Below are 12,972 nucleotides of genomic sequence, written 5' to 3' on the forward strand. Positions count from 1 at the left end.
CAAGCGGATTTCCAGCCAGCCTTGAAGTATATGTCTTGTGTTGCAAAGACTTGCTTCTGGTAATTCTTCTCGGCCTCGTTGAAACCCGCGTTGTTGGCAACCCGGCAAGCCTTCCTCTTCTCCTTCTTCAGAGTGTCAACCTCGGCCTGGAGCTCGCTATGTTTTTTCTCGGCTGCATTCAATTGACCGAGCAGCCTGTTATTATCATTGTTGGCCATCTCGAGAGAAGCTTTAGCCCGGCCGAGCTCGGCTTGAAGGCTTTCAACCTGGCTGGCAGTGTCATTAGCTTTCTGCCTAAGCCGGTGGATGCGCTCCAAGACCAAATGTTGTTTCTGAATGGCCTGCACAAAGAAGCAAAGTACATCAGAAAGGGGACCGAGCAAGAAGGACCGAGCAAACACTTGTGAAATGTTAAAAAGAACGCCGACTTACCCTGGCCATGGACTTCACGGAAGATTTTACCAGCCGGGTGTCAGGGACGTGGTCACTGCCTACCACGTCGCCCGGTAGGAGAAATGCTTTGGAGAGATCGAAGGCGAGCAAGTGTTCTTTGTCAGCCTTGATCGAAGCAGTCGCCGGGATGTCCTGTCCCCGGTGCTTCAGCTGAGGACGCCAAGCGGGCACGGGAGCAGGTGTTTCAGCTGGATGTTCGGTTGTCAGCTCGGCGACGAGCTCGACGGAGGGATCTGCCCTTGGTCTTTTTCCAGCCCGGCGCGCTTCTCTGGCAGATTGCCCGGCAGCTGGAGCTGGAGAAGCAAGGGCTACCACGGCTGCACTCGATTGACCGGCAGCCGGGGAGCGGGTAGTTACGCTCGGTATCTCGGCTGAGGTCGCGGTTAGAAGGTTTTTGATCCGAGATCTTTTGGCCATTTCTTGCTCGTCGGTTAACCGGATTAATGGGACGTCTAGTAGGGTTGGATCTGGAGGTGGCGAAGGAGCTCTGAGGAAGTCGGTTACTCTACTCCGGCGCGGGGCAGAATACCGGTACGTCGGGGTATAGCCGAGTAAATCGTTGCAATCCCGGTGACGGTACCTTAGCACGGCCCGAATTGCTTCGACGTTGGGGAACTGGTAGTTGGCTTGCAAGGCTTGGATAGCTGCAAAAGAAACAGGGAAACCGGTTAGTGAAACTAAAGAATTAAGTTCACCGAGCAAGTTTGAGTGGCTTACATGAAGAACCGAAGTCCTTGCTTATGCGCCAGCCCGGTACCTCGGCTGTTTCGTAATTGCCGGACACCCAGAAAAAATCATCGTCGTGCATATCTTTATCCGGGGTGCCGGTTACGATTTTTTCCTTGCCCGGTCTTATTTTCAAGTAGTAAGCTAGGCCGTCACCGGTGTGGCCCATTGTGTATTGCCTCAATATCTCGGCTAGGCCTAAGTTGGTACCTAGCCGTTGGTTCAATTCGTGAACGCCGTTGATTATTCTATAAGTGTTGGTGGACACCTGTGTGGGTGCCAGCCCGGTGCGGCGGAGGAACTCGGTTATGAGAGGGTTGAGCGGGAAACGAAGACCCCCTTCAACGATGGATAGCACGGTGAAGGGGCACTCCTCCCTACCCCAAGGTGTGGTCTCCTCTTCTGCGAGCTGCAGGTGGACATCGGCCGGGACGCCGTACTCCTCCCTGAACGTAGCCAGCGCAGCCGGAGTATCCACTAGGAAGCGGAACTTCCCCATTTTTGGCCGGCATAGTGTATCCCGGCTGAGGGGTTTGGCTCTGGGTATTGGATGTTGCCCGGTCCTGAGAGCCTCAGGAATGACAGTGGTCCCCTTGGACTCTGCAGGAAAAGGATGGCAAGTGTTAGCGCGGTCGCGCGAAGGTGCTGGATTTAGCTCGGTCATTAAGTGTGCCAAACCACCTCGGTTGTCTATTCTATCTAAGGAGCCCGGTCGCCCAAGCGGACCAGATGTTAGCCCGGTTGAACGGCCAAGTCCTTTTTGTTATCTCGGTTTTCGCCTTGGTTGAAACAAACATATTGTTATCCCGGTTTGGTCGGTTTTTTGGATCAAAAGAAGGCCCCAAGCCCGGTTCACCCCAGTTCTTCAGTGTTCTTCAGGAAGACGAAGCACACCAAGAACAGTTGGGGCGTTTGGGACGGATTCCATGGCCTTTGCCCTAAATGCTATGTTTTTATGCCCTAATGTGTGTAAAATGAAAGAAAATAGCAACTAGGGGGATCGAAAACCTTACCTTTGGAGGTTGGGGGCAGTTCTTCCAAGAATGAGAAATGGCAGTCGAGATAGAGGAGAGGGCTTGAGCTCTGGATCGTCAGGTAGTATAAAGGCAGTAGGAAAAAAATGGCTTGAGGAGGATGATGTATATGTAAGGGTGAAAGGCCGCCCAAATTCAAAAATCTGACAAGAACGGCGGGTTGGCTTCTCGATGACCAATGGGAGCTCGCCACGTGTCCCCATTTATGGCTACGTCAGGATTGAAGCGACGGGATGAAGAGACGAAGAGCCAGCCGAGCTACTTTCGACGAAAAGGCTTTAAGCCGAGGAACATGACCGGGGAAGGATAGCAGATTGGCTCGATGAAGGCTTGGCGTCTTGACGACCGGATAAATGTTATCTCGGTCGAAGTGGGTAATCCCAGTCACGCTTCCGCGGACGGAATTAAGGGGCAATTGAGAGGGTAATTTATGATCTGGAGTTGGGCCGAGATATCGACCGAGCAAGTTGAGGGCCCAACGGTGCATAGGTCCGAGACGATCGACTTTTTACCCAAAGTGGGCTGCCAGAATTTGGGCCGGGCAGAGTACGGGCTGTGTCACCCCGGACCGGACAGAAACTGCTCGGTAAGGCAGTGCTCGGTCGGACCAGGGTGCCCGGTCCGAGGATGGCCAAAGCCTGATTGACCGAGTGACCGGCGCCCAGGAAGGCATGGACAACCGAAGAAGTTGAGTGGCCGGTGCCCGGAAAGGCATGGTCAGCCGAGGAGACTGTATGGTCGGCAGGAAGGCCGATCGAAGTATCCGGGCTAGGCTCGGCCGGGATGCCGCTTAGCCCGGTCCTCCGTGTGTCTATCCGGTTAGGCGCTTGAGGTATGAAGCATGGTATGACCGAGGAAGGGCAGCTCGGCTGCCGAGCTCCAGCTGTGCTGACAGGCAGTTGAGAGCAGGTGATGAATGGCATGGTTTATGCTGACAGATGGGATAGCAGAGCCACGTGTCAGGAGATGACAGGGAGTGGATATGGGGCTCAGAAGGTATATAAGCATGTCTGCGCCCCCCATACGCGACACACGAACATATCTGTAAGAAATCCTTACACTAAAACACTCTCTCCCTTCTCTCTATTCCCTCTAAGGTGTGTGCTAACTTGACCGTCGGAGGGTTTTTCCGGCCACACACCGCCGGGTAGCTCATCATTACTTGCTCGCAGGTGATCGGACATCGACGGAGCTCGGAAGAAAGGAATACGGGCACGCCGGAATATTTGCTTCCCGTACAGTTAGCAAAATAATTCTTAGTTTTTTAGAAAAATTACTTTAAAAACAAAATTTGAAAATTAAACCAAATATAGTGAAAAAAATTAATATGTTTGGATTATTTTTTCAGTTAAATAAATAATTATGATAAAAAGATTAATATATATATATATATATATATATATATATATATATATATATAATATGATTTTTTACTATTAACATTGAATTTTTTTTTCCCTAAGCTTTTGACTAAAACTATTTTATTTATTCTCTTCACCTTTCTTTCTTTTTCATACTCTTTTCCCACTGATAATTGCCTTAGTCCTGATTCACAATTCTTCCCCTTCAACAATGATGTATAATTGTAATTTTTTTTTATTCAATTTGAAAGTAATTTTTTAGATTAGGCGAGCATAGGAATAAGTTCGAAGATGGGGATAGTTTTAAGAATAGATTGGGTTTGAGTTTAGATTTAAAAGCGAAATGAACATTTTAATTTGTTAGCGAATGTGAATACATACAACAATTTTGAAATTTCAAATTTGTCTCTTAACTTTGATGATTGTTAGTAATTAGACCAAAGAAAAACTGTTCAAAATGGATAATATATAACAATGGCAGTCCTCTTATGCAAAATTGCTAGTGGAATTGAGAAGCAAATTCATACACAGGATACACAAAGAGTAACATAGAGAGACACCGTTAAAGAAGGGTTGGGCTTATCTCCATTGCTCATCCGGTTTGAAAAGTATTGTTTATAAACTTGTAAAATTTATTACACATATTATTTTATTACAATAATTTATGTAATTTATTTTTATAGAATCTTTAAGTTAATATATATCGTTCATAAAAATAATTAAATCGTTCTAATAATCATAACTTATTTATTTTATTATTGTAATTTTAAAAAATAAATGATGAGTGTATTTTTAAAAATAAACATATACTAATAAAATAAAAATATTATAATTGTTAAATTAATTTAATTTTTTTCATAAATGATATACGTAAAAAAATCTTATAAAATAAACTATTTAAATTATCAAAATAATATTTAGATTATGGATCAGAAGTAGCAGCCTTAGGTTTATTTTAGCAACTAGAAAAAAAAAAAAAAGCTAACTTATTCATTTCTTCGATTATTAATTTATTTGAATCACGTAATCGTTTTATTTTATTTTATTTTTTTATTTATTCATAACCCATTTGTCGTAAGGCATGACGCAAAAACTCGACCCAACAAACAGTCACCAAAGCTTCAAAATCAACCACAACGAATCAGCGAATCCAGTCAATCTGACTTTAAAAATAAATAAGCACCTGCATTGTTTCAGTGAAAACAAAACCACTACTAATAAAATGTCTCAGCCCAACTCCTCCGCCGCCGTGGACGGAGGCGCCGGCGGTGTACACATCCTCGTCTACCCTTTCCCAGCGCCGGGTCACATCATCCCCCTTCTCGACCTCACTCACCTCTTCCTCACGCGCCACCTCACCGTCACCGTCTTAATCCCCCCCACCCACCTCCCTCTCCTCCACCCCCTCCTCTCCCGCCATCCCTCCTCCGCCGTCAAACTCTTGCTTCTCTCTCCTCCTGATCCTCCACATCTCCGCCTCCCCACCGTAGTACGCTCCTCCGCCGAACTACACGATCCTATCCTCCAATGGTTCAAATCCCACCCTAACCCCCCTGTGGCGATCGTATCTGATTTCTTTCTCGGCTGGACACAAGACCTCGCCGTCCATCTCGGCGTGCCACGTGTCACTTTCTGGCCTTCCGCAGCTTTCACGGCCTCGGTTTCTAATTCCCTGTGGCGCAACCTACCGAAGAGCGATGATCCGACCAATGAGAATTCTCTGATTTCTTTCCCGGAAATTCCGAATACTCCGAAATACCCCTGGTGGCAAATAATCCCCTATTGCCGTAATTTCAACGAAGGAGATCCAGAACATGAATTTCTTAGAAATTGTATGTTGGCTAATAACCTGAGTTGGGGCGTCGTGTTCAACTCGTTCACTGAGTTGGAACGGGTTTACATCGATCACGTGAAGAAAGAAATGGGTCACGACCGGGTTTGGGCACTCGGACCCTTGCTGCCACCACCCGATGAAGTGGGACCCACTGACCGCGGTGGGTCCAGTGCGGTGCCAGCTCACGAGGTAATGACGTGGCTTGATGGGAAGGCGGATGACTCGGTTGTCTACGTGTGCTTTGGGAGTCGTCTCGGGTTGACAAGTCAGCAAACGGAAGTACTAGCGGCTGCGCTAAAGCAGAGTGGGGTCCATTTCATTTGGTGTGGCAAGGCAGTCAATCAAGGACACGGGGCAGGTGATATTGGTTTGATTCCGGATGGCTTCGAAGATCGTGTGGAAGGTAGAGGTTTGATAATCAGGGGGTGGGCCCCACAAGTGGCGATACTGAGTCACCGAGCGGTGGGCGCATTTGTGAGTCATTGTGGGTGGAACTCGGTATTGGAGGGGGTGGCTGCCGGCGTGTTGATGCTCGCTTGGCCGTTGGCGGCTGACCAATTCACCGATGTCAAGTTGCTGGTGGATCAACTTGGTGTGGCGGTTCGCGTTTGTGAAGGGGGGCCCAAAAATGTTCCGGACTTGGACGAGTTGACTCGGTTGCTGGCCGAGTCAGTGAGCGGGACTCTGCCTGAGAGAAGCCGAGTTCAGAAGCTGTGTGACGCGGCGTGGAATGCAGTGAAAGGAGGAAGCTCAACCAGAGATTTAGATGAGTTAGTTAAGCAGCTTCGAGAGCTTAATAAAAGCTAGTAATTTACACAAGAATAGTTTTTGATTTTTTTTTGTTTGTTTTTGGTGCAATAGTTTTAAAATTTTGAATGGGTTGTTGTAATGACATTTAACAAGCAAAGATCCAGCTTTATGGAAAATCTTGTAAGATTATTCCTTTAGGTGCATGAAATACAGTAATTTTATAATTTTATTGACCATTTTGTAAAAATCACAGTTGCTATGTAGACATAGGGTCGTTTGGAAACATATTTTTTTAGTAATTTTTTAATTTAATATAAAAAAAAATTCGTATATTTAGGATGACTTTTTAATTTTTCATAAAAAAATGTGCAAAAAGTAGAGAAAATAAAATTTTTGATTTTTTGATATATGTTGTTGACTTTTTGAATTTTTTTAGTGACTTTTTGACTAAAAAATGATGTCGCCAAATGAGGCCTTAGCCTATATTTGAGATGTGATTTAGCTTTTTGACTATTTTAACTTGAAACAAAAAAGTCTCATTTGTAATAAGCTTTTGACTTTTTTAACTTTTATGAGAGAAAAAATGAAATGATTATATTTTGAATGTGACATTTTATCTAATTTGACAAAAATAATCAATTTTATCGTGTATGACTATTTTAATCCAAATAGACACTACAACATTTTCTTAGTTTAGTGACATTTGAAAGTGTCACAAAACTATTCTTCTAATGACATTTTTTTGGTCTTGTAGCATTTTGAACAAGTGCCACTTCTACCGGTGCCACGGTAGATACGAGTGCCACGGTAGATACTTGCAAGTGTCACTGCACCATCATGGCTGAAAACTTTCAATGACATTTTAATATCATGGTAGATATTATTTGTGGCACTATCAAGCGCCATTAAAAAAAGAGTTAGTGACACTTGTAAGTGTCATTACACCATTAAGACTAAAACCTTTCAGTGACACTTTAATGTCATGGTAGGCACTATTCGTGACGCTATCAAGTGCCATTCATGACGATAATTCGTTGTAGAACAATTTGATCTGCTCTTGCGGAGACTCGAACCGCCAACCTTCCACACCATAAACCTTATACACCATACTCTTCCCATTACACCTCTATACCACCACATGATTATATATGCAACATATATTATTTATATAGTACATACATCCATATTAATATAAAAGTATATGTATAAACATAATTATTTTATTGAACATAATTTATGTAAAATAAACTATTTACTAGCAAAATAAAAAAAAAAAGACCACTTTTGGCGCCAATTCTATACTTTTGGCTACTAATTTTTTTTTAGTTGCTAAAAAACTTAAGTTTTGTCGACCAAAATCGGATTTGGTTGCCGAAGATGCACTTTCAGCTACCAAAATTTTGGTCACCAAAAAATTTTATTCCCACCTTAGGATTTTAGTTCTCCCTCGCTAAAAATGACCACTTTTGGCGACTAAACTTATTTTTTAGTCGCCAATTGTAGACTTTTGGCTACTAAATTTTTTTTTGGCACCAAAAAGCTTTACTTTTGGCAACTAATGCTGTTTTGGTCGCTGAAAGCTATACTTTCAGCGACCAAATTTTTTTGGTCAGGAAATTTAGTCGCCGAATATGATTTTTCCTGTAGTGTGTATTGAGTTTAATTCATTTATTTTTAATCATTTATTGCATTTTAAAATTTTAGAAAATATATTGGCATTTTTTGTTTTTTCAAAAATGTCATTATAAGCTTGGAAAGTTTTTGGCTTAGTGGCATTTCTCAAAATGCTATAAAATATTTTTTTATGACACTTTTCACCTAAGTGCCATAAAAAGTAATTTGCACCTACCTAGTGTCCTGACATTTTTTAAAAAATGCCATTGCAACTAAAGTTTAGTGACATTTGTTGGTAAATGTCACGAACATAATTTTTTGTGTCATTATTTTATAAAATGTCATAAAATTGATGTGACATTTCTTTATTGAAATGTCACTTGAGCCTTATATGTTTTGTGGTTCTATGGCATTTTTCTAAAACATTTAGTGCCAATTTTTATTTTTGTGGCATTTTCTAAAAACATGCTACTAGTGTAGTGTCACTAAAGTGTAAATTTGCTGTAGTGACATTTTTGTTGTAGTGAAGTGACACTTTTTTTAATTGAAATGCCACTAGAGCCTTGTATGTTTGTGGCTCTATGAAATTTTTCTAAAAAATGCCACCAAATATTCTTTTTGTGACATTTTTTAAGAACATGCCACTAGTATGGTGTCACTAAAATATATTTTTGTTGTAGTGTTGTGACACTTGCTCATTGAAATGTCACTAAAGCCTTTTATGTTTGTCGTTTTGTGGCATTTTTAAAAAGCGTGCCACTAAATATCATTTTTGTGGCATTTTCTAAAAATATGCCACTAGTGTAGTGCCAGTAAAGTATGTTTTTGTTGTAGTTTTGTGACACTTGTTCATTGAAATGTCACTAGAGCCTTTTATGTTTGTCGTTTTGTGACATTTTTCAAAAACGTGCCACTAAATATCATTTTTTGTGGCATTTTCTAAAAATATGCCACTAGTGTAGTGCCACTAAAGTATGTTTTTGTTGTAGTGAGACATGCCAAACACAACCTTAGCCCACAGGCATCAATAATTTTATCTGCAAATTTATTAAGGCACCGTTTGGGAAGAAGTTGGTTGGGCTTTTTTTGGCTATTTTAGCCATAAAAAACAAAATAGGCTATTTTAGCCATAATAAACAAAACATCACATCCAACCCATAATCATTACACTCTTCTCTCACAAAAAAAGTCAAAAAAGCCAAAAAGCCAAAAAGTCCTTCTCAAACCAAGTTTTTTAGCCCAGGCTAAAATAGCCAAAAAAGTCAAAAAGCTAAAAAGCCAACCCACTTCCCAAACGGAGGCTAAAGTGAATCACGTCGATGTTGTACAAGTACCCTATTAAATGGATAGTTTTATAAATATTTTTAAGAACAATTTCCGTGCTCATTGTCATGTCATTGTTATAATTTGACATGTTTTATAATATTGTTTTAACAATGTAAATGTTATTTTAACACATTCAAATTATTAATCTGTTGGATATCTTGCATCCAGAACATTAAATAAAAAATTTCTCTCAAATGAGTTTAACTGGCAAAAATGACATTACCAAATCATGTGTCAATATCATTTTTTGGCATGCCGTTAGAGAGTCTTTTTGGGATAAAATTGCTTTATTTAACACATAATAACTTAATTTTAACCCCCAAAAAATAGTATTAGAGCATAATATAAGATGGCATCATAGCCTAATAAGTTACACAAACTTCCCAATTCTGCAAAAATAAACCAATTTGTTAAATGAGTGCTTTGATGTGCAACTTTGTATGACAGACAAATTTCGAATTTCGATATATGCTTTGCATAATTGACAAGGCCATCTGACTTTTGCTCCTAAGATCCACCAAAACATCAATTTACTTAAAATTTTGAATCAATGGCTCAGATTCATTCCTGAAATTTGACACAAATTTTCATTACTTATTCTGGTTTCATAGAATTTTCTAAATATAAATACTGCTTTGAATATATGCTATACGTCTAGAATCTAGCACAAACTCTGATTGTTTATTCTGGTTTCATACACTTTTCTAAATGCAAATGTAAATACTGCTTGGACATGTCAAAGATATCAGGTGTCATCTAAAAAAAAATCGATATCCTCTTCTTCAAGATTTCATTTTAAGGAAATGGGAGCCCTTTGTTTCCATTTCACACACGACATTTATGTTTATGTTTTTAGCAAGGAAAAAAAGAACTTGCTCAAGGTAAACATGTGTTGTGAAAATAAGGCTTGACGTGGGAACCTTTTTTTCTTTAATGGCGGTTTCACTCAATTATCGGTACTTGATAAACAGCAATGTTAGGTATCATGAAAAAACTTTTCATGAAAATAATCATGAAAATTTTGTGACCCTTAAATTACACTTAGAATAAAGCACCACACACTAATCAAAGGATCATAAATCTTTCATGATCATTTTTATGAAAAAAATTTCATCATCCCTAACTTTTCTCCTTGATAAAACTGCAACTCATATGATCCCAGACTCAACATAAGTTTCATTCACTTACCAGTATTCGATAAAATTTCAACTCATCTTATCCCATACTTTGATACCAAATGATATAGAACCATTTGATAGAATTCACCTTGAAAGCTGATATAAAAGAATAATGTCCAAGAGACTTATATTCACATGAACAAGCTCTCACTTTACTAGTGTGGAACGAGTTAGAATCGCAACATAAACACATGTAATTCACGCACAATATATATCTCCCATGTGAGAACAAAAACACTTGCAGTAACATCTTATTTTTTTATTTAGCTAGCCAAAAACAAAACTAGTATGGTTAGTAGTTCTATACCATGGAACATTCTCTTCTTGCAGAGCCAAAATTGTGAAGTACAAAACCAAGTTTAGGGTAACACTTTGTGTTGATGATGATGCAAAGGCTGGTAATTGTTGATTGGAGGCTTGGGATGAGGGATAACAGCTCCTGAGTAATCTTTGTTCATTATGTTCTCAATCTCTATAGGGTTCTGATGATCATCAAGCTTTTCAGATTGAAATTTTGGAAAAGTCTTTGGCTTTGACATGTTTGTATCATTCTGTGGAAAACGAAAACAATAAGATCAAATGCTTAGAGAAGAGAAATTTATAATGCGATTCAATAATAGAACCACACAATTCTCTCATACAAAGTGTGATGCTAGAATATTGAGGGCCAAATACATTATGTGCATGTATATATATAGTAATTAAATAAGAAAGTCGACCAAAAAAAACGAAAAGAAAGGGCTTTTTTTAACTATCCAGATCCAATATATATGTTTTTTTTTTAATTCTGAAATTCAACCCATGACTTTCTTTTGAAGAAATTGAAACCGATTCTATCTACAGTTCCGTTTTTATTGTCAATTCATGCGTTTTCTATGTCCGATTTTATGTTTTGTTTTTGTGTTCAATCTCTAACAACAAAACTGAGAGAGAGAGAGAGAGAGAGAGAGAGAGAGAGAGAGACCTGATCATGCATGTGCTCTTCTGAAGCTCCAAGGGGCTTCTTTGAAACATTCACATTCCGTCCTGCATCCAAACAAACTAGTATTCAAATTTAACCCATAACCCATCTTTTGCCCCTATTGCCATATTCTACTTCGGTCACAGCTATGAACATAACCCAACAAACTACCAGCTATTTTAGCAAGAAAAACTCTAAAAACACAGAAATTAATCACAAAAATCAGACATAACCCAAGAGGTGCAGATTATGCCCTATTTTGTTATTTGTTTTTGTATAAGTAGAAGAATTGTTTTAGCGACCCAAAACATCCATTTAGTTTTTTTTTTATATATATTTTTTATTGATCAGTTCTCCAGAAGACAAATCCGCCACATAACCAAGGAATGACATTTCTTTTTGTTAAACATTAAAATCTCTGTTGCGTACATACAAGTATGATAATCCGCACTAGTTTTCTCAGGAAAATCCTATAGAAACAAAAAAAAGAAAAAGAAAATAGAGCTACAAAAACCTCCCAATCTCCACTTTCTTGATCAGTTATTCTTAGGTGGGTGGGGTTTTGGCACATTATAGTCAGCACTGAAAGCCACAAAATCTCCCATCTTCTCCACTTTCACACTACTTCTAACACTCAATTTTTTACATTCTATTTTCAACTGTCCTTCCCCTTTTTGATCATCAAGACTACTACAATTTCCAACAGAGCTGTTTGCACCTGAAATCTTTGAAGATCCTTCTCCATTCTTGCCTTCCTCTTTCCCCTTGCCCTTTTTCTCAATCATTTTTCTTCCTGCAAATTTTCTTTTCTCAGCAACAAAGTTTTCCTGTGACATGAATGTTTTCCTTAGAATTAGAACATACTAGGTTATTACATAGACAACGACACAAGAATCAATTAAAAATGATATTATCAGTGCTTGACACTGTCGACACTACGTGTCTAAAGACAATTTCATTTAATTCTAGGGAAAATTGTGTTTAAGTTGCCAATTTTCATGGAGGTGCATGGGGGTGGGTGTCTGGTGTTAAGTGAAAATTGTGGTAAGAGAGACAATCTCACTTACACTACCATGAAAAGTGTAATTATTTTGAATTATTGATAATGATATGCAATTTCTCCATAATCATACCTTTTCAATAGTGGAGGGACTCTCTTCTTGTCTCACGAACGAATTTTCATTAGCCATGATTTTCTTGGTTGCTAAAATAAGTAAAAAAATATATATAACTGATTAGATTTTCATGTAAGATAGAACACTCCTTAACAAAATCTTTTTCTTTATTAAAAGGAAACAAAAAAAAAAAAAAAAAACGAATTACCTTGGTGGGTATATGCTAGAGAATCCACCAGAGCTAGGAACAAGAGCACAAGTCCAAGTACAAAGCTACTAAACCTTCTAGACACCATTTTGGCGATTCTTTCTTCTTTGAGTATGTTTGTTGTTCAACAACAAAAAGAGAGGAAACATATGAAATAGAAGAGGGGTTTTATAGAGAAAGTTCAAAGTCCAAACTCAAGTCAAAGCTAGGGTTCTAACATTCACATTCCTATATAAAATATGGGTTATGAGGTACATGCAATACTTAGGGAAACTCAAAATTGGAAAGCAGAGTTCAAAGTTCTAAGAGATGAAAAGTTGAAAATGGTTTTTATGGGTTGGCTCAAAATGTTAGGGAAAAGAGCTCTCTGGTGGCGTGGAATGGAAGATATGGGTGTTTTGCGCCTGTCTGC

The 12,972-nt window shown here is 39.4% G+C and overlaps 2 protein-coding genes across 2 annotated transcripts; one reads left to right on the top strand and one right to left on the bottom strand.

Moving 5' to 3' along the window:
- The first annotated feature begins 4,676 nt into the window (after positions 1–4,676).
- Positions 4,677–6,334, top strand: LOC114314146 (UDP-glycosyltransferase 89B2). Its single transcript, XM_028260601.2, has one exon. The coding sequence runs from the start codon at positions 4,797–4,799 to the stop codon at positions 6,213–6,215; it is 1,419 nt and encodes a 472-aa protein (XP_028116402.2). The 5' UTR covers positions 4,677–4,796; the 3' UTR covers positions 6,216–6,334.
- A 4,046-nt stretch (positions 6,335–10,380) lies between these two features.
- Positions 10,381–12,694, bottom strand: LOC114314119 (uncharacterized). The gene is made up of 5 exons (XM_028260569.2): positions 12,561–12,694; positions 12,371–12,441; positions 11,956–12,064; positions 11,241–11,302; positions 10,381–10,827 (listed from the first exon to the last, which is right to left on the bottom strand). Exons 1-5 carry the CDS (start codon positions 12,646–12,648, stop codon positions 10,636–10,638), a joined length of 522 nt encoding a protein of 173 aa, XP_028116370.2. The 5' UTR covers positions 12,649–12,694; the 3' UTR covers positions 10,381–10,635.
- Between the last annotated feature and the right edge of the window lie 278 nt (positions 12,695–12,972).

This window comes from Camellia sinensis, chromosome 4, assembly GCF_055761805.1.
Source record: "Camellia sinensis isolate YWXY chromosome 4, ASM5576180v1, whole genome shotgun sequence".
NCBI lineage: Eukaryota > Viridiplantae > Streptophyta > Magnoliopsida > Ericales > Theaceae > Camellia > Camellia sinensis.

Bases quoted from the DNA above. Each gene is read 5' to 3' on its own strand.
- LOC114314119 (XM_028260569.2), bottom strand. From the start codon at position 12,648: ATGGTGTCTAGAAGGTTTAGTAGCTTTGTACTTGGACTTGTGCTCTTG. The intron at 12,442-12,560 runs GTAATTCGTTTT...TACTTATTTTAG, and splicing joins TCTAGCATATACCCACCAAG to CAACCAAGAAAATCATGGCT. The intron at 10,828-11,240 runs GTCTCTCTCTCT...CGTTTTCCACAG, and splicing joins AAGAGCACATGCATGATCAG to AATGATACAAACATGTCAAA.
- LOC114314146 (XM_028260601.2), top strand. From the start codon at position 4,797: ATGTCTCAGCCCAACTCCTCCGCCGCCGTGGACGGAGGCGCCGGCGGT.